Here is a 25,280-nt window from a genome sequence, read left to right on the forward strand (position 1 = left end):
ATGGAACTTTTCTCCAAGCTGAAGCTATTTTCGAGCCTCACCAATTTTTGTGGGCAGGGTTATTTTTTTGCGACCAGTGGTTGTTACAGTGGGGGGTGGGGCCCGTCCAACGGACTGCAGCCCAAGGTAAACGCAAACTTGGGTGCGCCCAGGTGCCTTTTGGTTTTTTCTGCCGCTGCTCACCTACACTCGGACCAGCGACCACCTGCAGTTATCAGTGCACACGGAAGAGCCCAAGGTCGGGGGTCCAAGTTGGACTCGATTCGAGATGTCTTTGAATGGCGCAATTAAATTAAACACCAGAACGATTCTAGTTCACGTAGTTTTATTTATCAGCTGGGTGCGGCAGACTTATTTCTATCAATCCTCTCCAATTGACCTGATCAAGCGTGGCGTACCAGTGAATGGCCAGTTATTGGACAGCATTTCCCAAGTTCGTGGTATGCCCAGAACAGAGAGGACTCGACTCGACCGGCTGGCTGCTGGCGAGCTTGCAGCTGCCGCAGCTGCCAGCCTTAGAACGTCGTCTAGTTCCTGATCCAGCCACGTGTGGCACTGGCCTAAGTTATGGCGCAGTCCTCCCTGATCGGCGGAAAAAAGTTGGCCGCCCGATTCCATGCCACGCCAGAGAGCTGCAGAGTAGACGGAGAGGTCCAGCATCGCGAGTCTTCTTGAACCTCATGCGAGCACCAGCCTTGCAACCACAGTGACCATGCCGCCACGGATACCAGGCGTCCAGCGCCTCGGCGCCCTCCACAACCGTACGTCCACCCCAATTGTCTGACAACGTGACTGTCACCTCCGAGCAAGACCCCTTACTAACTTGCGGCCTGTCGCTCTTCCAGTCTGCCTCCGGCCAGCTCCCTCGGCCGCCCCCTCCCAGCTGCCCCTGACCCAGACGGCCTCGCTGTCCCAGAAGGAGAAGCGGCGCATCGCGAAGCAGGACCCCTACCGCTGGGCCCAGATGCAGCAGCGCCAGGCCACCCACGACCGCATCAAGGAGCGGCTCGCCGCCGAGCGCGAGGCCGCCCACGGCGACCCGGTCCGCGGCCTGCCCACGCCCTTCGTCGAGTCCTTCGACAGCGCCGGCCAGGCCGCCCTGTCCCGCCCGCGCGTCGACATGCACGGCAACCCCATCGAGGACCCCCACCCGCTGCCCACCAGCCCGCACATCCTCAACAACCTGGTCTCGCGCCGGGAGCTCGACGACGCCGCCCGCCACGCCTACGAGCTGACCCGCCCGCTGCCCCCGGACGCCCCGCTCGGCGTCGAACTGGACGCCGCCGACCCGGAGGCCCAGGCCCGCCACCAGGCCCGCCTCGACGCCCACGACCAGTCGCACGCCGCGGCCGTCGAGGCCCTGACGCGCATCGTCGACCTGAACAGCGGCTCGGCCAAGGACCGGCGCCACGCCAACATCCGGCGCTGCGTCGAGACCTTCGGCCGGCACCAGACGGACCAGACGCTGCGGCCGCGGGCGCTGGCGCGCGGCGTCGAGCGCGAGGAGAAGCCGGTGCGCGGCGGGCCCGACACGGGCAGCAGCGAGGTCCAGATCGCCATCCTGACGGCCAAGATCCGCGCCCTGGCCAACGCCCTCGAGACCGGCCGCGGCTACAAGGACAAGGTCGGCAAGCGCGACCTGCGCCTCATGGTCCACCGCCGCCAGCGCCTGTTGCAGTACATGGAGCGCAAGGAGCGTGGCAGCGACCGCTGGCACCACATGCTCCAGACTCTGGGTCTGAGCCCGGCGACCTGGAAGGGACAGATCACGTTGTAAGATTGGTCAGAGGGACTAGGGCGAGGCAGAGAGAGAGAGGAGGATCGGGACGTGTACAGAAGAAGAAGAATCTCCCAGGCCGGGGAGACTCGTGTCTTGTGTCTTGGCTGTTTGAGGCACGCAGCACTGTATCATACCAGCATGCATCTCGGAAAGGGGGCCCCAAAAGAACCAAATCAGATGTAATACCATTTGCTATGTACAAATACAGGATAGGGGGGGCGTCATCATTGAAGAGAGCCACATCATCCGTCCACCCTTTCCACCCCATCCATCCAACATCACGTCTACTACTACCTGCCTGCAGTCCGAGGGCGCCGTAACAAAGAAAAAACAAGACCAAAAAAAAGAACCAACAATGCTTTCAGCTCAGCCTTCGTCTTTGGTATTTCGAATAAAACTCATGACAAAAATTCTACAGAGTATGGAGGGCTGATCACGATGGGGGGAGAGAGAGAGAGCTGTATGCCATGCTGCCGAGGAACGAAGAGAGGGAAATTTGGAAACTACAAGATCAGAATACGCTGATGTAGTTTCCGATCCTCTCCTTCTGGTTCTGGGCTATGCACTCGGCGATCCATGTGATGTTGCGGATTTCCTGGAAAGTCGGGTCAGCCACGTGTTCGACAACGGAAGTAGGCGGAATATAAAGCCACAACAAACAAAAAGACATACCTGCTCCCTTAGCTTCACCCACGCATACACAATGGCAAAGGTAAACTGCCGCGTAAAGGCGCTCTTGGAGATCTGCATCTCCTTCTCGTAGAACATGTCCTCCAGGCTCCGGCTGTCGCTGCCTCCGGCGCCGCCGCCCATGTTGCCGGGCCCCGAGGGGCCACCGCCCAGCCCCGCGGCGTCGAAGAAGGTCTTGTAGTCCGAGACGCCGTCGACGGCCAGGCGGACGCCCTCGAAGTCGTCGGCGCGCGAGAGCATCAGGGTGCCCTCGGGGTAGAGGCGGCCGAAGCTGGGGTAGAGCTTCTTGCGGTCGGCCTTGGACAGGTCGGTGCCGAAGCTGTTGAGGGTGATGTTGATGGCGCGGCGGTCGGCCTCGAACTCGAGGATCTCGCTCATGACCTCCGAGGTCGGGGTGCCGGCCATGTCCGGGTGGGTGTTGACAAAGTGGTGGAAGTCCTCGAGGTAGTTCTTGTACAGCGTGTTGCGGACGATCTCGATGTTGAGCTCGTCGAGGTCCTGGTGCGACAGCGAGCCCTTGAAGTAGGCGGCCAGCGGGGTCTCGATCAGCACCGAGTTGTACAGCTCCTCGATGTTGGTGGCGACGCACAGCACGGGCATGGTCTCGAACCAGCCGAGCGGGTGGCAGCGCTCGAGCAGCTCGCGCGTGTCGCGCTCGTGCAGGGTGCCCGTGATGAGCAGGGCGACGTTGTCGATCATGTAGCCGTACGTCAGGTAGTCCATGAACTGGGCCAGCGAGCCGACGGCGTTGGCGCGCACGTAGCGGAACTCGGAGACCAGCTTGTCGGTCGTCTTGGCGGCCAGGCTCGACGTCGAGGGGTTGGGCGGCAGCGAGCCCAGGAAGTCGCCATAGGCCGGGCCGAGCTGGAGCTTGAGGTCTGTAGGCCTTAGTTAGCGGTGCGATGCGCTGGATGGAGGAGCGCGGGAGGAGAGCGGGAGAAGAGGCAGGCTACCGTACCATCGATGGTCTCGCATTGTGTCAGGTTGTTGTAGTTGGCGCCGGTGAGCAGGCCGTTGCGGTAGCCGCGGACAATGCCCTCAATGTAGCTATACGCAACGCACGATGTTAGCAGAGGTTCGGTCATCGGGAACCGGGATGGGCTCTCTGGGGGAGGGCATAGAGTGGGCATACCCATTGTTGACGTTGAAGAAGAGACCCTCCATCTTGGGCAGGAATGGGCTGGGGCGCGACAGGTCAACAGCGTGCTGCTTGATGGAGAACTGAGCTGAGCTGTGAGCTGTTGGGGATGCTGCCGTGGTGGTTGGATATGACTGGTGATGGTGATGCCTGTTCTCGGTCAACTGCCAGCTGCGAGCTAAGGTGCAGCAGCAGGTTTGGGCTGCGGGTCGCTGGCCAGTGAGCGATGACCACTGACGCAGGCGGACAATCCACTGTCTGGGGCCCCTGATGGGACGCTGCTGGAGGGCGAAAGAGAGGTGGCTGACGTCTTTACTGCCCTTTGCCCGCGCCACAGAGCCTCCCCACTGGCAGCCACCACCTGTGCAGCCTCCAGGCCAGGCGCCCTTAGCCCCCAAGCGTGCAAGACAGGCACCTGCAGAGAGTTCCATAACTAATCCCATAGTCCAATGAGGTGAGAGAGCCGAGAGCCCCACCGCAACAGCAGGCCTGGACTTTCCCACTGGCCAGCCGTGTCACCGCCTACCCACAACAGCCTAGCGCTGCTCTCGCCCACGCTCCGGAAAAAATTGGTGCTCTCCCAGACTTTCTCTGGGTCGAGCTCAAGCAGAAAAAAATTATCGACGAAAATCTGCTGCTCAATTGGTCCCCAGCTCGAGCGTCGACCTTTGTGTATTTTTTCCCACCCACTCCCCCAACACCCGCGCCCCCCTCGACTGCGACCACCCATCGCGGCGACAACCTCCTCCCTGCGGCAACGGCAACGGCAACGGCAACCCACAGCAGATCCAATTCATCTCATTGCCTGCCAGAATGGGTCTCTTCGTGCTCGCAGAGACGCCTGCGGGGTGAGTCTACCGACAAGGACATTGTCCTGCCTTCCGTCCTCTACAGCCCCAGGTGTACTGACAGATCTCTCCCACAGCTTCGGTCTGTTCAAGGCCAAGGACAAGAAGCTCCTGTCCAAGGGCAATGTCGCCTCCGAGCTCAACAGCCCCGAGGCCATCAACTCCATGTAAGTCTTGTCCTGTCCCGTCCTGTCCTGTCCGCAGCATTGCGCGTGGCGCTTGCCGACGAGAGCTGGCCATCAGGGGGACAACGAATGCTCACACGATTATCTTTCCCACAGGCTCTCGCTCAAGAAGTTGATCAAGTTCGAGGACTCGGCGCAGGCGCTCGGCGAGTACTCGGCCCTCACCGAGGGCAAGGTCACCCCCATGCTCCAGCAGCTCCTCGAGGACATCAAGGACGAGAGCAAGAAGTCGTCGCTCGCCGTCGCCGACCCCAAGCTCGGCGCCGCCATCAACGTCCTGCCCGAGCTCCAGATCACCCCGGTCTCCGACTCGTCCACCAACGACCTGTTCCGTGCCATCAAGACCTACCTGCCCGAGCTCTTCCCCGACCTGTCGAGCGACTACCTCGGCAACATGGCCCTCGCCCTGTCCCACTCCATCTCCCGCCACAAGCTCAAGTTCTCCCCCGACAAGGTCGACGTCATGATCGTCCAGGCCATCAAGCTGCTCGATGACCTCGACAAGGAGCTGAACAACTACGCCATGAGAGTCAAGGAGTGGTACGGATGGCACTTCCCCGAGATGGACCGCATCGTCAACGACAACCTGGCCTACGCCCGCATCATCATGGCCATGGGCACCCGTGAGAACGCCGCCAACACTGACCTCTCCGACATCCTCCCCGAGGACATCGAGGCCCGCCTCAAGACCGGCGCCGAGGTCAGTATGGGTACCGAGGTCGGCGACTTCGACCTCGAGAACATCAAGATGCTGGCCGAGCAGGTCATCGGCTTCACCGAGTACCGCCAGCAGCTGTCCCAGTACCTGACTTCGCGTATGAAGGCCATCGCCCCCAACTTGACTGAGCTCGTCGGCGAGCTCGTCGGTGCCCGCCTCATCGCTCACGCCGGTTCGCTCATGAAGCTCGCCAAGAGCCCTGGTAGCACCATCCAGATCCTCGGTGCCGAGAAGGCCCTGTTCCGTGCCCTGAAGACCAAGCACGATACTCCCAAGTACGGTCTCATCTACCACGCTTCCCTGGTCGGCCAGGCCACCGGCAAGAACAAGGGAAAGATCGCCCGTATGCTGGCCGCCAAGGCTGCTCTTGGTCTGCGTGTCGATGCTCTCTCGGAGCTGAGCGCAGAGGGTCTTGATGGTGAGGACATCGCCATTGACGATGAGGAGAGAGCCGAGCTCGGTATCCGATCCCGCATCAAGCTCGAGAACGCCCTGCGCAGAATGGAGGGCAAGCCCATCCAGACCAAGGGTGTCAAGATTGCGCCCAACGGCGCCGGCCCGTCCAAGTTCGAGGTCAAGCCTTCAAGAAACTACAACGCTGACGCCGACGGTGTCTCGAGCGACAAGAAGCCCTTGATCCAGGAGGTCGAGGATACCCCCATGGGAGACGCCGAGGAGGACGACTCGGAAGACGACTCCGAGGCCGAGAAGAAGAAGGCCAAGAAGCTGGCCAAGGAGCAGAAGCGTGCCGCCAAGGAGAAGAGGAAATCGGGAGCGACCGAGGTCGAACCCCTGACCCCCAAGGCACCCAAGGCACTGTCTGAGGCCGACTACGAACGCCTGGCCGCCGCGGCTGGTATTTCGGTGACCAAGTTCAAGCGCAAGTTCGAGCGTGGCGACGTCGAGATGGGTGACGATGGCACGCCGTCCGTGGTCAGCAAGAAGGACCTGAAGAAGAAGAGGAGGCATTCCGAAGTCGACGGCGACGAGAAGAAGAGCAAGAAGGCAAAGAAGGAGAAGTCATAAGCGATTGACGTCTTTTCTTACTTTGTATGATACAAAAAAGCTTTTTCTGTTTCTCTCACGTTGCCGGGCGGGTTTTGGTTTGTTCTCGTACCTTTTTTTGGTTTTCATGGAATCGGCGTTCTGGGGTGGTCGGTCATACCATTAGTTGGTTCTCTTAAAGGAGTCTTGTGTCAACATGGACGATCTATAGCTGCATAATGCAAAAGCGTTGGCTGTTCTGACATTGATGTCTTGAGTGAAGTTTTGATAGTCTGCTCATCGCTAAACCCTAGGTTGATACTGAATTCGTGTATTTTGCCTCCCTTTATATTGCCCCTGTTCCCGCGGTTCCGTCAGGTTCACTCGCCGGCTTCGATACTCATAACCAAGTCCCTACCATGCTACCGGCACTTGCAAGTCACCTCAAAACAGGTTAATGGTGGGTATTTGATGATTACTCGTAGCATTTCACGTTTAGTATTAGTTGACTTTACATGTACCTACCATGCTGCCCATATGAATGGTTACTTCAATTGGCTACGGGATGCTTTACAGCTGAAGCTACTTCCTAGAATTGCTTCGATCTGACGTGTCACTGCTCGCACAATAGATATTCTAAATAATGCTGAGTGAAAAATCTTGAAAGTCGAGAGGTCACTCGTAAGCGTGGCGCTTTACAAGTTCTAATTCGCCTTGCTACCCTCACTAATTTTGTATTCAGGGGGGGAAAAAAAGGGACTGCCCGGCATCTCCCAGGCCAGATTCGTCGGTACAGAGTTATGAACGGCTCACAGGTTAATGATCCATACGGTTCCATTGCCAGAGTGGCAATCGATTCCCGGTAGATCTAGGTGGTCTTCTGCAGCCTGGCGGCCATCCCAAGGTGATGCGAAGTTTCAGGTACGGCCAATTTTTTGAAAAGCTCAGCCCAATGGAAAAGAAAGAGTTTGCTTATAAGGACTCAGTAGTCATGACTATGATGTTACCGAAATACTTCAAGATCAACATGAGGATAAAGAATCGGCGTCGAAATGACGATGAACTGTATGTCGAGTCCCGTTATTGCATAACCCCGCTACAGCGCACAAGAAATCCGCCTCAAGGCAGCTCTGAACGGTAGCTCGCCCAACCTTGCACCTCAGCTTCGTCATTCCACACCGCGACTGCCAATTTCTCAACAGGCGTCGCGCTGCAGCAAGCTCGAAAAATGTCAGACGTCGAAGCCCAGCCGCCAAAGGTGGCGCCAACAGGGCCCGCCCGAGACTCGGAACCTCGCAAACGCAGCCGCTCGCCTCGCCGAGGAACCGACAGCTACAGAGGAGGAGGGGCAGGAGCCCGAGATTCGGACTCCGGCAGGGACAGGAACAGAGACAGAGGCATGGATGACCGGAGGGATGACCGCAGAGGTGACCGCGCCGATCGAGGCGATCGCGACAGAGACGACAGGCCACGCCCAAGGAAGAAGAACTTTGGCGGCTTCGCCTACAAGGACAAGCGCCGGGACGAGGGCGGCAGGGACGACAGGGACCGGGACGATGACCGCCGTGGCGGAGGATCCTACAGAGGCTACAGAGACCGCTCGCGCTCGCCGCGGCGCCGGCCCAGAGACAGGGACGAGGACCGCGACCGTGGCGGGCGGGACGACAGGCGCGGCGGGCGGTCCGAGGACACGACCAAGCCCCCGAAGCGACCGGCCGCGGCGTCATCATCGTCTAATGCAGCGGCTGCCGCGCCGAACCAGGGCTTCATCGTGGTGTGGGTCAACGACCGGCTGGGCACCAAGGAGGCGATCCCGTGCCTGCCGTCGGACACGGTGGGCCAGTTCAAGATCCTGGTGGCGTCGCGCATCGGGCGCAAGCCGCACGAGATCAAGCTGCAGAAGCAGGGCGAGCGGCCGCTGAAGGACATGATCACGCTGGCCGACTACGAGATCTCGAACGGCCGGCAGCTCGATCTGGAGGTGGGCACGGGCGATTAGGCGGCCGTTGTTGGACACTGGATGCTGCCTGTGCCAGGATGCGGGAGATGGGGCGGAACGAAGCCTACGTTTATGGGATTTTGCATGAATGGATGGTATGGCCGGCAAGGATTGAGGTTGGTACCACGCAATAGAGCAGTAGGCTGCTCCTACGGACGCAGCGTGTCGCCGTTGAGCTGGTCACTTTGTGTGTCAGATTGTGATTTTCTGGTCACAGCGTCGAGCTTCCTCTTCGAAGCAAGGGCAGGAGAAGGCTGCAAATGCCATCTCACCAAGATCACTTCTAATAGCAGACTCATGTGACATGTTTGAGTCTCGTTTTGGAAATGGATCAAATGCCTTGAATAGGTACCCAGCGATCTGTATTATGGTGGTCAGCGTCTAGGATCCCATATGGTGCCTTCGTGACAGCTACATAATGAGGAGTACGAGGCATGAGGCATGTGCCGGTTTCGGTGTGAAGCCAAAGTGAAGCTCAATCAGAGTCACTTCTGTAGGAAACCCTTTGAGTTGAGCGGCTCAATCTACGCATACTACTCCCGTGTAATACGGACTCTATACATGAAGTGCTTTGTGTAAATCTTAAAGAAAGTCAGTTTAAGCCAGCGACACACACTAACCACATGAAAGGCTTCTCCATCCACAAACAAGGATAAGCTTACTCCTACATATGCAGGGTTGAGAGGCTAACTGAGTTTTCGAATTCGATAGCAACAGTCGAGTTCAATAGCAACAGCAATTTAATTGCAATCACGTGAGCAGGCGGGCCATCTCGCGTTTAGGGGCTACCTAGTGCGCGGGGGCGACACGCCTTATTGGTGACATCGAGGTGATTGCCGATGACTCTGATCACTCGATCGAGGCGGTCCTTCAGCTTGAGAGTAATATTTAAAAGCGGTGCTCTGCGATCCGGCTTGAACTTCCGGGATTCACTCATACTTCTACCACCCCATTCTCACCATTCATTGATAACTCTGCAGTATCTACACAGCGCATAGTCCACACTACCAGGACAATGACTACGACTACCGGACAGAAGCGCAAGCGTGCCCCAGAAGACTCGGCCACCGTCGTCAAGTCCAAGGTCCTGATAGCCTCGCTCGCATCGAGCCGGGACATCGCGTCCGAGGTGGTGCCGGCGCCGGACGAGATGGGGCCGCAGCTGCAGCGGATCGCGGCGTCGAACCGGACGCCGTTCGAGAAGAAGGTCTGGAGCCTGCTGTGCCAGATCCCGCCGGGCCACGTGTCGACGTACGGCCTCATGTCGGCGCACCTGGGCTCGTCGCCGCGCGCCGTCGGCAACGCGCTCCGCCGCAACCCCTTCGCGCCCCAGGTCCCGTGCCACCGCGTCGTGGCGACGGGCGGCGCCCTGGGCGGCTTCAAGGGCCACTGGTCGACCAACGGGGAGGGCATCACCATCGATGAGAAGAAGAGGCTCCTGCGGAAGGAGGGCGTCAAGATCGATCCGGCGGGGAGAGTGCTCGGGACGCCTTGGTCAGGGTTTACCTGAGGATATGAGTTCTGAATGGTATCTTGGGTTAAGCATGTTGGCTCCATGGAACTGATAGTATGAACCGCACTGGGTCACAAGGATGTGACATGAGATTTGGGTGTTGTTGGCGTACGGGGTTTCATGGTTCGGATGGTTCTTAAGAGCACCATCATAGGCTTGATGCTGACGGAGTTGCTACTTTGCGAGTCGATTAAATAGCCGCTTTGACTCCATCATTTCAGTGTTTCTGTTCCAAAATGCACGTTCATCTTGCTATTCGTTGTGCTGCTCTCGCACTCATGAATCCTGAAGCTACAGCGATGCGGTGCAGGGACGTTAGTGCTGAACAGCGAGTCTGGATTGGCGAAACCCGATCCTTGCGGGTAGACTGCTGAAGTCTTGAACAAGGCCCATACAAGCTAAGAGGTATAAATATAGTTAGAGCACTCAACATGTGAACTCCTAGTTGATGGGATTGGCTGTCTGGATGTGTTGCATTCTTATAGGGATGGACATAAAGCATCGCCAAGCCGCTAAAACCAGCATGGATTCACTGCCGCCGAAATGGCCAGCGCCCTCGGGCCGGAGTCTTAAGCCACGACATCACCACCCAACGCGTTCATGAAAACTTTCCCAACCTTCACCTGACGTCAAAATGGGACGCGGCCCGGAGCTGTCGCCTCAGTTGAGGTCGCGCATCTGTGAATTGCGGTCCATCGGCTGGACCACCGGCCAGATCCACAAGAAGCACCCCGACGTGCCGATCAGCACCATCAAGTCGACCATCCGGCGCGAGGCGCTCCGTGAGAACAACGTGTCGCGGCCGCGCACCGGGGCGCGACGGAAGCTTACCGAGGAGGATCGTGACTATCTTTACGACTTGGTCGTCCATCAGAACCCTAACATCACCCATGCCGATCTGCTCGAGGCGGTCGACCACAAGATCAAGGCGCGATCCCTGCAGTACCTACTGCGCGAAATGGGCATCCGGACGTCGCACGGGGGCTGAGACGTTTATCTCGTAAGCTCCCGCCGTGCGTGGATCTCACTCAAAGCCCTAGGGCGTACGACTAACAGTGTCTCAAGAAACAGTGATCATAGCAGATCTCTCTGGGCAAAGCTGATCCATCTTCAAGAAGTTGACACTCCTGAGAACTGAGGGAGATGGCTGCAAATCAAAGTTGGAAAAGGTACACCCTTCTGGGGCTGGCCTGGAAGATGGTATCTCTTAGGCCGCATCCAGAGCATTGACCTCTTTCAGGACGTCGCAAGAGTGGGTGCAGCGACTATTGCTGGCTAGAATGTGGACATTACTTTGCTCAAAGGTGATGCGCAGAAGATATGGATCTTCAATACGGTCGCCCGAAAGGGAAGGTGATCTGGATGTAAAACCACCAATGCGAAACAACACGTTTTAGCAGAAGTTCGAGCCGATAAGCAGCGTTTTTGAAGGCACAGGCCCTGACGTTCCTTTCCAATTGCATCAATGGCTGGCTTTCGTGGCTGGTACACTTGAACATCGTCTGAACCCTGAGGCTAAGGCCGGCGTCCACATTAAGCGTTGAAGTGGTTGGGTCTATACCATACCAGATACACAACATATCCTTCACATACGACCATACCTCCTAGAGAACTCGGGATCCCGTCCGCTCTCCCCGTAGATAAACTGGGAAGGGCCAGATTAGTACTTGGGTGGGTGACCACCAGCGAATACCTGGTGTTGTATGTTTTTTTGGGTCCTTGTTACTGTTATTTTTTACGAACGCAGCTCGGACTTTCAGAATACGTCACTATATCAATCTTGGAATCAGCGGCCCCTTGTCCGAGCTAAGAACGCCTGCACTGAATCTACACCCATTGCGATTCACCCTCACTATCACCGCGTCTCAGTCGTATCCGTTGTATTTATAGCGCTGTCGTATCGGGGCGGGATTTGCCAGTTTGCGTATGATCGGGTGTAACCACAACACGCGGTCAAAATTAAAACTTCCAACACCTTGGTTCAGCTTGGCTTATACGGCACCATATATGATGACCCCTCAACACTCTTGTCGAGCATGTCAAACTCCTAAGATTTCCGGAGAGTCCTCGTCTCTGCATAGGATCTAAGCCCAACTCCTGCCGGCTTTCCCTATTGAGCTATTGAGAAATGGAACCCCGCGTTCTCCCGTCCCCACGAGGGAGCAATTGCCGTCAGCCAATGACTATAAAGGATTGGCATCGCGTGGACCACAACTTCACATTGAAACCAATGCAGGGGCCAGCTAAGCTCATGCGTTGGTGGATTTATGGTCAGAAGATTTACTTGCAGCACGGTTTGCATCCGCCATGCAAGGCAGAGCTGTGCCAGCCAGTAGACGGGCTCTACCCATGGAAAGCTTGACCTCTAGTTCCCGGGACTCGCGGACTCCACCCCACCAGGGGGTTCCCGGAAAAGCGGCAGCGATCGCCCTATCGAGTCGCAGGAGGCAGTTGTCAGAGTCAGTATAAGAGGCCAGGGCACCTCGTCACGCAGCACAAGAAACGCCACAAGCGAGGAGCTCGCATCTTGCCCAGAACTGATAGTCGCCCGGCCCCTTTCTGGGCCAGCCTGGAGTTCCCATCCAGCATGGTCGCGGTACAGTTTGCCGTGAGTCTGCTGGCGGCCAGCACAGCCGCCGCTACCACTAAACGCAGTTCTGGATGCAGTGCGGACAAGGCCCCCGTCTCTCTGGGCGAACGGCACGACGTCACGCTGTCCAATTCAAACAGGACCTACATGTACTTCCTGCCCACCACGTATCAGCCCGACAAGCCGACTCCGCTGATCCTGTCCTTCCACGGCGCTAGTCGGACCTCGGACTGGCAGGCCGACTTGGACAGACTGACGGACCCTTACTTCAACACGGACCACATCGTTGTATACCCGCAGGCGCTACAGTATGGCGACACGAGCGAGTTCATATACTGGCAAGGGGCACCGAACGCAACGGCAGACGACGTTGGCTACGTGTCCAACGTGCTAGACGAGCTGGACGGCAAGCTCTGCATCAACCAGTCGCGGATCTACGCCACGGGCAAATCACAAGGTGGTGGCATGACCGGGGTACTTGCCTGTGACCTCAACGCCAGCCGCCGCATCGCCGCCTTCGCCCCCGTCTCCGGGGCCTTCTACACGGGGGCCAAGGAGTGCGGCGACCCGTCGACGCTGGCCATCAGCTGCAATCCGGGCCGGGATGACATCCCCATCCTGGACTTCCACGGGGGCAACGACACGACGATCAGCATCCACGGCGGGCCGCGCAACGGCGGCTGCCTGCCCAGCATCCGGCACTGGGTCGCGGAGTGGGCCGAGAGGAACAACCTGACGGGGAAGCCGTCAGAGCAGGGCGTGTTGAGCAGCAGCAGCAGCAGTGCGCGGGAGTACAGGTACGGGACTGGCGCTGAGGACGGGCTCGTCACGTTCGTCTACGACGGCGACCACGTCAACCACGACTGGCCGGCCACGTTCAACAACTCGGACAACTGGGCGCACCAGTCTGGACCCGCGGCGTTCAACGCGTCCAGCATGATCATGGACTTCTTTGCCAAGTACACGCTGTGAGTGATCTTCTCCCTTACCGCGGGTTTTCTTCGCGGATGGTGCGATGCTGATTGTATGCCTACAGACCGGACGGCGGAAGTGGCGACGATGCCACCAGCACGGGGGCCGCGAGTAGCACGGCCGTCCAGACGGGATCGCCCTCCACGAGCACCCCGAGCACCACCAGCTCGGCCGCCAGCGGCTCCCCGAGGAGCGGATCATCAGTCAAAACCGAGTCCCTTGTAGTTACCTGTGTGCTTCTTGTTTTCACTCTGGCGTCTTCGGGGGTTTCCTGGTAATGGAGTTGGGGGTACTAATAACTGGACAATCTGGACCTGAAGACCTGATGCCCGCGAGTCCGCCACTACTCGCAAGATAATGAACTTGACGTACAAACTAAGCCGGCGCGATCTACAGGGATTATCTGGTTGGGTGCGCACATATCATTGGAGCAGCAAGTCACAAAATGGAACATGAAAAGTTGACGCGAAAGATGTATTCACCACTACGAACTGCCATCCTCAACACGATCCGAGAACCATCGTGGTATAGGGGTTCTTTGCTGCCTTTCCGTCTACCGGCGGTGAGCCCTTCCATCCGCATTAGTAGGCTCGTCTTCACCAAGACCAGGCTGGCCGGCTTTCTCTGGCCCCTCCATAATGTGGCCGTCCTCAAAGGCCTTCCACCCTGCTCGCAGTGCGTTTGTTTGCAATGTTCTGTTTGCCGTTTGCCAGAGAAAAGAAGATCGAAATCACACATCGCTCGCTCTCTTGTTCGTGTGTGTGCGAGGCGGAGCGACCACCCTATGCGCGAAATTTCAGAGTACCACCCCAGTTTTGTTTGCTTTTCGGCCGTTGCATAAGTGTACACGAGAGCCATATAGCTCGAACTTCCGAGGGTCATCGTCCCAAACTCAACTGACGGAGAAGAGTTGATCTTCTCAAAGAGCACTCAATGGGATGACCTGTCGGATAAACCTTTTCTGTCTGCAAAAGAGAAAAGAACAACTAGTAGGAAATGGGTATATGTGCCGTTCTGATGCAAAGAAGGGAAAAACCATTTACGGAATACCAAGACCGGCGCGCGTATGATGAAAACCCAATCCAGTGGAAAAAATCGTCGAACTAATAACTTAGAAAAACGACGGCTTGGTGAGGACCCGGTACTCCACGTAGTCCTCGCCATCGATGGTGATGATCTCTCCTCGGCTGACCAGCTTGCCCGCAAACGGTCCGTTCTGCTTGCGCGTGTAAGTCCGGTTGTCCACAGTCCTGACCTCGTCCATGTTAGGGCCGGGGATCATGGCCTGGGCTTGAGGCTGTTGGGGCTGGGGCTGAGGCGGCATCTGCATCATCTGCTGCTGCTGCTGCTGCTGCTGGCCCTGGAGCCGGTGTGCCTCTTGTGCGGTCCAGACCTTGTTGAGCCGGCCGATGTTGTCCTGGAACATGACACGGCTGTCCGAAGGGACGGGACCTGGTGCAGGCATGGGTGCGCTGTTCATTCCCTGGCGCTGGGGGTTGTGTCGATCTTGACGCATCTGGGCAGCTTCCATCTTGTGCACCTCGCGTCGGGCGAGGCTGTTGGTACGCTCAAGAGGATCTACACTACCATGACGACTGGCTTGGCGATACTCAGCCTCGGACAGGGCACGTGGGCCTCGGATATCAGGGATCATCTCGCGGCGACCTTGCCTCATGTCCTGCACACCGGGCTCAGGCTTCGGGCTCTGCATCGACTCATCGCCTCCATAGCTGTTGAGATTGTGGCGGGCAGCTTGCTGGGGAGGGCCAGGCGTAGCCTTCGGGTTCAAGGCTGCTCGTCGCTGGGCTTCGTAGACAGCCTTGGTCTCGTTGGCCACGCGCTCGTCTTCTCTCTCGCCAGAGTCAATCTGATACTGGCGAACACGAACATACTCCTTCATCTCACCTCGGTTGAGGTCGCGGATATGCGGCAAGAAGTTAACCTCCTCATATGCTATCCAGAGAGCGCCAGCACCAGTGGGGAAGTTGCCGTCCACGAAGCGACCATCCATGGTCTCACGGACCAGCTTGACCCGGAACATGTCGTTGGCGCCAAGGATGCCATAAACAGCATGCTTCTCACTATCGTTGGGGGCGCTGCTTCGGCTCCAGCAACCAACAAGGATCCTTGTAGGACGCTGTCCAGGAAGGTTGCCAACGTACATGGGGTCGACAGGTTGCTGCTGCATGATCGGTTGAGCAGGCTGGACAGGAGGCTGCTGCTGTTGCATGATGGCAGCCGCGGGGGCCGGGGGAGGATGCTGAGCATCTTGGAATGCAGGCTGATGATCTTGCATCATCTCTGGCGGTTGCTGCGAGGGTAGAGGCTGCGGCTGAGGTGTGGGAGTAGGCGTAGAGGTCTGGGAAGGCACATGAGGTTGAGCATTGGAGCCGATAGTGCCTGTAGCACTACCGGTACGCCTGCGCTTGGCATCAGGGCGGTACCCGTGCTGAGGGTTCTCTGGGATGTCCCTGCCATACGCGATTGCCGGTGGCTGAGCAGTCTCCGGAGGAGGGTGTTCCTGGAGATAGCGCTTTGCCTCTTGGGCAGCGGCCAGCTCGGCTTTGTGTCTGTCTTCATCGGACGTGAATTCGTTCTCATCCTTAAGAGCAACAAGGCGCAGTTTCACGTACTCCTTGACTTCATTGTGGTCAAGACCGACGAGGTGATCAGCAAAGACGACGCGCTCAAAAGTGACCCAGCTGCCACCGGGACCAGGAGGAATAGGGAACAGACGAGTGTTAATAGCTTCGCCATTCCGGTTGTAGTTCTGAATGCGCGTTCGAAGGCGGTCGCGCACATCTGGGAAGCCGATAACTGCGTGTTTGCCGGCCTCCTTGGGCACGGGAGAATCTCTCCAGTAGCCTAGTAGCACGCCTTTTGCTTGGTTGGCTCCGGGGCGAGGCTTGGGGGTTTGGCGGCTGTTTGCATCAGCATCTTCGGCACCTGGAAGCAAACTTCCCTCGAGCTTGTCTTCGCCGAGATGTTCGTACATTGAAGCACGTTTGCGCTTGGGGTAATGGGAAATAGGCGCGTCATCGTCGACCCCGGCCATTTCCACGTCCTCCTTGGGAGACGTCACTCGGAGTGGAGATGACTTGTCACCATTGGTGGCAGTGGCTTGACGCGTACCAACGACGATCTCGTCGTTCAGTACGTCAGGGTTGACACTTGAGACAGAGCTTGAAGGGGGAGGGCTGAGACCACCCTCATCTGCGGTGTCGTCTTCCGAAGCAACTTTGTATCCTGATCCATTCAAGGGACCGCGGCTATAGAAAACGTCCGTTAGTGAATCGGATTTGGACGCGGTGGGTCTCTGGTGAGAAAGGGTAGAGTGGGTAAAGAAAAGGTCCGGCGCAGGCAGAAGGCACATGATGGCTGCTGGTATCCCTTGGGAAGTGAAGATTTCGTTCACTGCGGGAGTTGGATCTGGTATGACATAGACTTTTCAAATGTCTGAAGCTTGACTCAAGTCTTTGGAAAGGGTTGGGTGATAAGAAGGACGGCCACCAAGACGAATATGTAAGGGTGAGGGTATGAAGTGAACTGCCCGCTCACAAAACGAGATGTGAAAAGGTATGGTGAAAGAAAAGCGGAGACAAGTGAGGCAATGTGAATTGATTTGCGTAGGATTTTGACGAGGGGTCTGCATGAGATGAAATGGGATGATGATCAATCGACGGTTATATCGTCGATTATAGTGCTCCCATGAGCCCAGTGTGCAGAGGCAGTGTGCAAAGACACGTGAGCACCTGACAAAGGTATGCATAAGGTGTAACATATGCACACTGCCTCCACTGAACTTGTCATCCAAAGAAAGACAAGCTAGGCGGGGTAGAAATGGTGTGATGATGGGTCAAGGGGATGAAGATAATGTCCAGGCACATTGACCGAATCATAACAAGGGGGTTCGCCAAGGGTGGAGGTGGCAGTCGTAAGGGATGCAACGTGAGTATACGTCCAGCTGAGCAGGCATGCCTATAACACGATATCGTCCTGATAAAACCCTGGTCGCCGATGGCAGGCAGCCGCGTAGGGAAGAAGAGCTCTGGGGTACGGCACACGAAGTGAGGTCGATGATTGTGTCTCAGTCGCTGGGTAATGAAGACATCACCAGATCAACTTACCGCTGGCGGAAGGTGTAAGGACGATCGGGGGTGTTCCTCGCCATCATGCAGAGTCGAGTATAGTCTTACCAACTAGGCAAGGCTCGAGAAGGGGTTGTAGTGGTGGAGTCGGGATTGAGTCTGGCCCCAGGTGAAGGGTACTGGACGACCAGATGCAGCCGAGAAGCGCAACGACAATAGTCAAAAAAAAAAAGTGTGAACGGGGCGAAGAGTGGCCCCCCACAGTTCCACTGGGACATCAAGAAAAGAGAAAAAAAAATCGATGAGGTATACGATGAAGAAAAATGGCCCTAGGCATCGATTGTCGGAGTTGGTGAGGTGAATGTTGGGGAGCCAAGTGAATCATTAAGTTGGGTTGACGCGATTGGGTCCCCCGTTGGCGCGAGGATGGGCAACATATGGAGAATCAAATAGAAATAAAAGTGGAAGTGTCTGCTTTTTGCAGTCAACATACCTCTCGTCAGCAGGCGTGGACTCTGCTTTGGGACTCTCGTTGTTGGCAGACACGCTGCGCTCGGGATTATCCACGTCCTCCATCGTGACGTGAGCTGCGGCTGGGTTTGTGGGTGGGTTGCTGGAGAAGCGAGTTGTGGACGCTTTCGGCGAGTGAGTGAGAGGGCCACGAGCTGAGTTGTTGGCCGGGTGGCAAAAAGAACCAACACCAAAGGCGATGGCACTACCGGTGACGGGAGCGTGGTCAAACTACTCAGAGACTCGGTGCGCCGTGCGGAGTGATGGCGAAAGTCGATACTGGGCCAAAAAGTGATGGAAGGGCCGGCGAAGAATATAATGAAGATGAAATGAAACGTGTTGTTAGGTTGCGAGAGGATCCGGCGAGAAAAAAAAACATAGAATTGCCAGGTGGGGACAGAGACTTTACCTTCGTGTGCTGATACCCAGGGAGCATAAGCTGATTGGAAGGGCTGTCCCGGTGGAGACAAGCGCTATTAAAATCTGCGGTAACTCATATCATCCACCTTGTTTTGCAGGCTTTTAGCGAGAACGTCCAACTCTATCTGGGTATCTGATTACCGAAGCACGCGCATTGTCTCTACTTCGTCTAGTGGTCTCGGAGCTCTTTGACTCTGCGGGCCAATACCAGCCCCAGTTGCCAGTTGCGAGACTTTGGATCTATGCAATTAGACTTTCCCCTCTCGAACACGCTGAGAGAGATCGAAGTTGCGCAACTTGTCGCTTTGCCTTGCTTTGCCTTGCTTCGCTTTGCTTTGCTTTACCCTGCCTTGCTGAGCTCTGAGCTGACCACTTTTACCTTGGTCGCGCCGTTCGCACGACAAGCAAGTGCCTGCCTCTCTGCCCCGTTGTGCTGGTCAGTCGCCCGTCCATCCCACCCCGGCCCCTTCTGTTCGGATTATGACGGGCCAAGCGCCGCCAACCCGGCCAGCTTCGCAGTTTCTGTTTAGTCATTGCTCGACCCATCCGGGGTTGATGTTACGAGATTGGTCAAAGTCTCTGGGCTGCGAGTGCTGTTGGGCCGGCGCTCTACAACACGAGAGTGATGACTTCTCGCATTCCTCGAGATGGCAAATGTCAGCGCGTCATAGCTCAGCTCAGCTCTGCATTCACACAAGACCCCCCCGTTCTGATCGTCTGTCGCGGTCGCTTCCGCAAGTACCACCAGCCACCCACCCTCCCTTTCGTCTAGACCCTGCAACTGTATTCCAGATCCTAGCTCAACGCCGCATGTGATCAACCAGACAATGGCGCTATCGCATCGGTTGTATTCACCCACAAGAGACTATTCGACCGCCACTGATTCAATCAATTAATTACAAAAGTATCGCCAAGGTGGCCCGCAGCGAACGTACACGGAATCTTCTCTTTGAAATAACAAAATGATAACAACCATCGACATTTGTCCCCCGATGGGGTACATACGGTCGGGCCAGAGCGAATGCATGTCTGACCTCTCTGGTCGTCATCATTACCCGAAATGGCGGCATCATAACATTATCTGACAATTGTCATCACCGCAGGCAGGCAATCAATCAGAAAGGGCCGCTGGCCGGGCTTATCAGAGGAACAGAAGAGGCTTGGCCGGTGGGCAGTGTGGGAGAGTTGTCACAGCCCCACAAAACGCGGCCTCTCTAAACCTTGTGTTACAGGCCAAAACGTGTAAGCTTTTAGCCTCTGAAGCCAGAATTCCGCAAATAGCAAGTTGGCATTTTACACGGTTTCGATCCAACACACAGCCCGGCGCTCCGTCACACCCTCTGGCTGATACAAAGACTGTTGGTGATGCAAAAGAGCCAGTCCGTTCCTAATCCCAAAATAACATGATTGATCACTGACTGTGTGTTATCTATCCGCGACGAGGATGATGTGTGATTGCGTGCCCAGTACGAGTTAGTTGGGCTGTCTGCCGCTTCATAGCGAGAGTTGGCCTAGTTTCTGGTTGGCCATCTGCCCCTCAAACTAGGGTTTAGGAATTGCGGGCGTCTGTGCTCCAGTTGCGAAACCAACACCCATTGGCGCTCCCGTACGATCGCCGTAGATGAACAAGGCCAATTACTTCATAGCCTAGATTGCTTCCAGATTAGTTTACGTACGCTCAATACGCCGTCGCATAACGAACTGCGAATCCGTCAAGCGACCATTCATTGTAGATTGGAAATTCTGTTGCTCAGTTTCGAGTTTCGAACTTATAGGGTTACCTTGCAGCAACTATCCCTTGCGCCAGTTGGCGTCAACCCTCGCTGGGTCTCGGGTGTACTTACTTGCTCTAAGTCGGTAGTTGCTGCCTGACACTGAGTCTTATCAGTGGAAATGAGCACTTTTGCACACTATATTAAGCTGCCGACGTGAACTTTCGTCGCATGGTTGCATACAACAAAAGCCCATACGGCAGTTCTTATTTTGGTCTTCTTATGGCAGCGCTAGAGAGAATCGAATGCTACCCCCATACATCAGGTAGGGATCTACACCTGCGGCGAGCCAATGAGGAAGCTTCAAGATTGCGAAAGGTTCCTACAGTTGACCCTGGGGAACACCAATATTGACTTTCAATCAAACTCGCACGCAAACATCGAGATGCAAGCCGTGGCAATAGCCTATGGCCCTTTCGAGTTGTGCGGAGGACTTTCTGTGCAACGTGTATCCAATGCAGTCCATTGCCCACAGTATTGACCGCAAGCATGCAGCTCGGGTGTTACAACGTCATAAGAATGCAATCCATGTTTCATCTCCCGTGTAAACGGGATGATGGTACATAAAACAGTGCCGGGATTGGGTGTAACCAGCTGTTGGCGGTTAGGACTGCTCGCTCTATGACAAGGAATCGTAGGATCGAAGACCCTTGACTGTATTTGGATTGATTTAGCTACATGACAGATTTGCTGATCCTTCAGCGGCCACTCTTTGCGATACTGATCAGAAGCCGACCACCAACAGAGACCAACAAGAGTGGCGCGTGCGGCCGTCCCTATGGCATGCGCGGAGATGTTTAACGTCAGGGTCCAGCTTGGCAAGCGCTTGGTATGATCCGTAGAATTGAAACTGAGAGGCGACCTCCTCAGCTATGGCCATAACTCCGAAGTGGTGATGTACCTGACAAAGCTGGATGGTTCCCACTACTGCTCTCATGTAGAGCTGTGGAATGAATACCCTGACCGGGTTTCATTCATATCCAGTCGATAAAATCTTCGACGAAAACCGACCTGCCATGAGCGCGTACTAACGAAGCGGTCGAGATCGACTAGTAGACGATACTACTGTAGCTTCTTCGGTGGCTGCGCAAGTCTCCAGAAAGTAGCCGGTATGCTGTTGACTGAGAGTACTGTATCCTCCTCTCCAGTCGCCCATCAACCGCCACGTCTTCCACCGCGTCCTCTACCTCCCCTACCACCTCGGCCACCTCGACCACCAGGGGAACCTCTGCCCTTCTTTCCGCCCTTTCCTGTGGGCTTGTCGAACGTGTCGTAGAGCAGCTCCTCTCCAAAGGCCATCTCGGTGAATCTGAGATAGCTGGTGAAACCACTGTCAACTATTGCAAGAATAGCGTTGCGCCACCCGTGCTTCAGTCTCTTGTATGTGAACCCAACACCTTTGCCAGCAGCCAGGTTCTCGTCAGGCGGCGCCCACGGGGTAGACTCCAGAAGGGCCGTCATCTCGGAAACAGTCGGGACTGTCGTAGTGCGCGCGTTGACTACTGCTATGCGGAAGTCTGGAGGTCCCAGATTCGCCTTGCCAAAGCCGGGCCGTGACTTGTAGACGTGGAAAAATATCTCAAACGGCGCTTGAGCAGGGTTCAACTCGTCGACTTGCGGTGTTGGCTTGTGTCGGGCGATGAGATGAAGCTGCTGAAAGATAGGTTGGTATGACCGATACAATCCGGGCTTGAGTAAAGGTCCAAGAGAAGGGTATGACCGGGGCGGACCCGCTGCCGTAGGAGACAGGAGTGATACTAGCCATTGCCAGAGTGTCCGTGACGGAGGCGCCAAAACACTGTTGGCTGGTTCTGCCGCGTAGGCTGCACGATACGCCAGATATCCTGAGCGCCGCAGGTTGGCATAGACTTGGTACCTCTCAAGCGTGATCTTTCCCCTTTCACCGTCCTGGCCTATGAACAGGGTATAGGCAGCCTGGAAGCTGAGGGGCAGACCGAACTCATCCCGATCTTCTTCGGGAGCAACACCCTCTTCTTGCCCTTCCTTCTTGACCGGAAACAGCTCACCGAGGCCTCTCTGAGGATACCAGAGATGCAGGTCTCCTCTTTCCACCATGAAGAGCGCCTCTTCCGGAAGCAGCCACAGCTTATCCCAGGCCGGGACGCTCGTGCCCCTGCCCTTCATGACCCGCCCTGTCGTCTTGAACATGGGGCCCTTCTCGTGCTCGACGACCACGACCCTCTCCCTGAACTCGTCCTCCTCGGCGGCCCAGTGGTCGGGGAAGTACCAGCCGCGGAGGTAGGAGGCTGGGCCGTGTGTTCGTTCGTAGCTCAGGACCTCGTGCATGGCCCTGCGGCTGGCCTCGAGGTAGCCCTCCTGCAGCCGTGTGCCGTGCGACTCGAAGTCCTTCTCGCCCTTCCGGATCTGCTTGCCCGAGACATTGGACTTCTGCAGCGAGCTCGCGAACTTGCGAAAGTCCTGCACCTCCTCGTCTTGTAGGTCTTCCTCGGCGCTGGGGGGCGCCTCGTCGGCGGTCGTCGGCGCGCCGGCCGCTGCGCCGGACGAGGGTGCGGCGGGCGCAGACATGGGGTCGTCGTCGTCGTACGCCATTGTGTCGGGTGCCTCGTCTCTGAGAGAGAGTCGAAAGAAGTACCGACTGGAAATATGGGCTCAATGGCAGAGCGGACACGATCTTGCGACGCCGGTAACTTTGTGAATTTTCAAGTTCAAGCTGTAGGGCCTGGAAAGCTACCCTGTCGAGTCTGCGCAGTGATTCCAAAACTTTCGCAGGGGTGTTAGTTTAATGGCTCCTAGTTTAATAGCTCCTTGTAGCGCACGCATATGGACGCCCACGCAACATAGGTGATTATAACAACATTAATTCATCATGATCTGTTTTCCAAAGCGATGACCAACACGATGTGTATCCGAAAACATTCACTTATATGCAACAATTGCCGAACTCCTACTGGGCATTTTCTCTATACGCATTGGGTCCTTTTGTCAAGGCTGCCTCACATCATTCCAGTACTTGCTCTGTAATTTCCTGACGCCGACGTTTGCTAAAGATAAGCAGGTAGTGTGGCAAAGAACACCAATCCATAACTTACCTTTCGGTCTGATTCTTGCTCCTGCAATGCTGGACACACTGGTCTGTCGCCTCGCATAAACCCGTCTTGTGACAAACCCCGGGCCCCGATATCCCAGCATTTTAAGAGAGCCCATCCATGTCATTGTGGAGGAGCTCAAGATACCCCTCATAAACTATAATAAGACGCAAAATTTTCATCAACAAGGGGTACGTTCAGGGTCCGCCGCGTCCAATCACAATTCAATACTAACGCATCCGACAGAGTCTGGCCGAGTGGTTAAGGCGTTGTGTTTAGGCTTGCATCCGTCAGGATACATACTTCAAACCGCAATGGGAAACCGCGCAGGTTCGAATCCTGCGGCTCTCATCATTCTTTTGCCCAATCGGGACACTGTTCGTAGTTCTGAATATCTTTTGTTTTCATGGAGATGTGAGCGTTCATGGTGTTGATGCGCAGGGCGCGCTAGCGACACCAGTGGTGTGGTTCTAATTAAGGTTAACGCACAGGCCCCAGCTAAATTAAGGAGAGCCATCAGCCACACTAGCCACACACTAGCCACACCAGCAAAGGGCCTTCTCGCGGATGATAACCCCAGCAGGGCGGCGTAGAGGCGAATGAAGATCTCCTTGACTGATCTGCAGCATACGTTATGCTGCTCATACGTTTTGGTTTCTTCGCATCCGATATTTATGTGTGATGGAAAGCAGAATCCCGAGTGGCCGGCGAACGGGTCCTATCGCACCAGTCCGCTCCACTTACACAAGAGTTTCAGAGAAGTAGAGGTGCAGCTAGAGCCGTGTCATTCTCTAACATCGAGTGCACCTGAGTTCTGCTAGATCCGTGAATGATGAAAAATGAACTCTAGGGAGAGGTTATCTTTTACATAAGTCTGATCAAGTTCGAATCACAGCATAGTCAGTGGTCTAGTACTAGTAGATGCAACATTCAGATGATGTTGTATTCCAGTATTATTCCACCACTGTTACTACTGTCTACACTGTGACTATACTGGTACCTGACGAGTTCCCGACCATTATTCCATTGCTATTCCATTCTACTCCATTGTTATCCCACTGTTGTTTCGCTTCTATCCTGTTATTGTTGCTTTGTAATTCTAGCATAATTACCCTATTCTCCGAGTGCTATTGCACTGCCGTTTGATTATCATCTCCTGGACCGGTCTCCAAGCCCGCATTCACTTCTCTGGCGCTTCTAGAAGACCATCCTCAATATTTCAAACAGCAGCTGAGGAGGCTGGCTGGCCTGAACATTGAACCAAGTATCACAAAAAGACGGAGGGTCTGCAAGTTTCAAAATTCATCTTGCCCATTCGGTCTTCGGCGCGTCCGCACGAGGACGGCCACGACATACCCCGACGAGACCGGGGTACAACATATATACATGTACATTGCGCATGTGCGAGTGTTCCTAATCACAGGTTTCCGCCCTTTCCCCCTTCGATGGCTACAGTAACACGGTGGGCAGCTGTCGCCCATCCTTCCCCCGGTCTTTGCTCCCTGCTCCCTGCACCGCTGTGCAGTGTTCGGGGGGTATCCTCATAACTCTGTAACTCTTCGCCCACTGGTCGGACTGAAGTCTCATCGGCGAGCCAGAGCCCCAGAAGAGTAGTCAAGAGCGCTTCCGTTCCCTGAACGCCTGAAAACACAATGCGCGCGGGTATTCCCCTTGATGCCCCCTGTCGCCATGGTCGCATAGTTGTCATGACGCCGTCAATAGCCTCTCCCTGGAAAATCCAAACAATGCCGCCGCGCAACCAACGCCTAGCTTGTTGGCAATGCTCATCAGCGATGAGCCCCATCAAATTTGGTCCTACGCCAAACCGGACATGGTGCATGTTTCTAACCTGCACCACAGGTGCCAACGCATTATGATTATCATCCCTTCCTATCTCCTTGACATATTCGTGCTTCGTGTCCTCGTTGCCACTGCCTGCCGCAGCTCTTGGTGTCTTCTGAAAAGGGGGCCGTCGTGGTGGGTAACTATATTGACAGAACCCCCA

The 25,280-nt window shown here is 56.0% G+C and overlaps 9 protein-coding genes across 9 annotated transcripts; 6 read left to right on the top strand and 3 right to left on the bottom strand.

Annotated features, from left to right (window-relative positions):
- Window positions 1–712: 712 nt before the first annotated feature.
- Window positions 713–1,777, top strand: JN550_011284 (uncharacterized protein; the record flags this gene model as incomplete). Its single annotated transcript, XM_049309633.1, has 2 exons — window positions 713–761; window positions 846–1,777. 2 exons carry the CDS (start codon window positions 713–715, stop codon window positions 1,775–1,777), a joined length of 981 nt encoding a protein of 326 aa, XP_049166777.1.
- Window positions 1,778–2,291: 514 nt separating this feature from the next.
- On the bottom strand, window positions 2,292–4,039 carry JN550_011285 (uncharacterized protein; the record flags this gene model as incomplete). Its single annotated transcript, XM_049309634.1, has 4 exons — window positions 2,292–2,375; window positions 2,453–3,348; window positions 3,429–3,517; window positions 3,603–4,039. 4 exons carry the CDS (start codon window positions 4,037–4,039, stop codon window positions 2,292–2,294), a joined length of 1,506 nt encoding a protein of 501 aa, XP_049166778.1.
- Window positions 4,040–4,421: 382 nt separating this feature from the next.
- On the top strand, window positions 4,422–6,385 carry JN550_011286 (uncharacterized protein; the record flags this gene model as incomplete). Its single annotated transcript, XM_049309635.1, has 3 exons — window positions 4,422–4,456; window positions 4,534–4,569; window positions 4,738–6,385. 3 exons carry the CDS (start codon window positions 4,422–4,424, stop codon window positions 6,383–6,385), a joined length of 1,719 nt encoding a protein of 572 aa, XP_049166779.1.
- A 1,186-nt stretch (window positions 6,386–7,571) lies between these two features.
- JN550_011287 (uncharacterized protein) lies at window positions 7,572–8,342 on the top strand (the record flags this gene model as incomplete). The annotated part of the gene is made up of 1 exon (XM_049309636.1): window positions 7,572–8,342. The coding sequence occupies one exon, from the start codon at window positions 7,572–7,574 to the stop codon at window positions 8,340–8,342; it is 771 nt and encodes a 256-aa protein (XP_049166780.1).
- Window positions 8,343–9,357: 1,015 nt separating this feature from the next.
- On the top strand, window positions 9,358–9,852 carry JN550_011288 (uncharacterized protein; the record flags this gene model as incomplete). The annotated part of the gene is made up of 1 exon (XM_049309637.1): window positions 9,358–9,852. One exon carries the CDS (start codon window positions 9,358–9,360, stop codon window positions 9,850–9,852), a length of 495 nt encoding a protein of 164 aa, XP_049166781.1.
- Window positions 9,853–10,489: 637 nt separating this feature from the next.
- On the top strand, window positions 10,490–10,843 carry JN550_011289 (uncharacterized protein; the record flags this gene model as incomplete). Its single annotated transcript, XM_049309638.1, has 1 exon — window positions 10,490–10,843. One exon carries the CDS (start codon window positions 10,490–10,492, stop codon window positions 10,841–10,843), a length of 354 nt encoding a protein of 117 aa, XP_049166782.1.
- Window positions 10,844–12,442: 1,599 nt separating this feature from the next.
- JN550_011290 (uncharacterized protein) lies at window positions 12,443–13,695 on the top strand (the record flags this gene model as incomplete). Its single annotated transcript, XM_049309639.1, has 2 exons — window positions 12,443–13,413; window positions 13,482–13,695. The coding sequence occupies 2 exons, from the start codon at window positions 12,443–12,445 to the stop codon at window positions 13,693–13,695; spliced, it is 1,185 nt and encodes a 394-aa protein (XP_049166783.1).
- Window positions 13,696–14,528: 833 nt separating this feature from the next.
- Window positions 14,529–16,790, bottom strand: JN550_011291 (uncharacterized protein; the record flags this gene model as incomplete). The annotated part of the gene is made up of 1 exon (XM_049309641.1): window positions 14,529–16,790. The coding sequence occupies one exon, from the start codon at window positions 16,788–16,790 to the stop codon at window positions 14,529–14,531; it is 2,262 nt and encodes a 753-aa protein (XP_049166784.1).
- A 4,572-nt stretch (window positions 16,791–21,362) lies between these two features.
- JN550_011292 (uncharacterized protein) lies at window positions 21,363–22,778 on the bottom strand (the record flags this gene model as incomplete). The annotated part of the gene is made up of 1 exon (XM_049309642.1): window positions 21,363–22,778. One exon carries the CDS (start codon window positions 22,776–22,778, stop codon window positions 21,363–21,365), a length of 1,416 nt encoding a protein of 471 aa, XP_049166785.1.
- Between the last annotated feature and the right edge of the window lie 2,502 nt (window positions 22,779–25,280).

The sequence above is a fragment of the Neoarthrinium moseri genome (assembly GCF_022829205.1).
Source record: "Neoarthrinium moseri strain CBS 164.80 chromosome Unknown scaffold65_Wmoseri_CBS_16480, whole genome shotgun sequence".
NCBI classification, from domain to species: domain Eukaryota; kingdom Fungi; phylum Ascomycota; class Sordariomycetes; order Amphisphaeriales; family Apiosporaceae; genus Neoarthrinium; species Neoarthrinium moseri.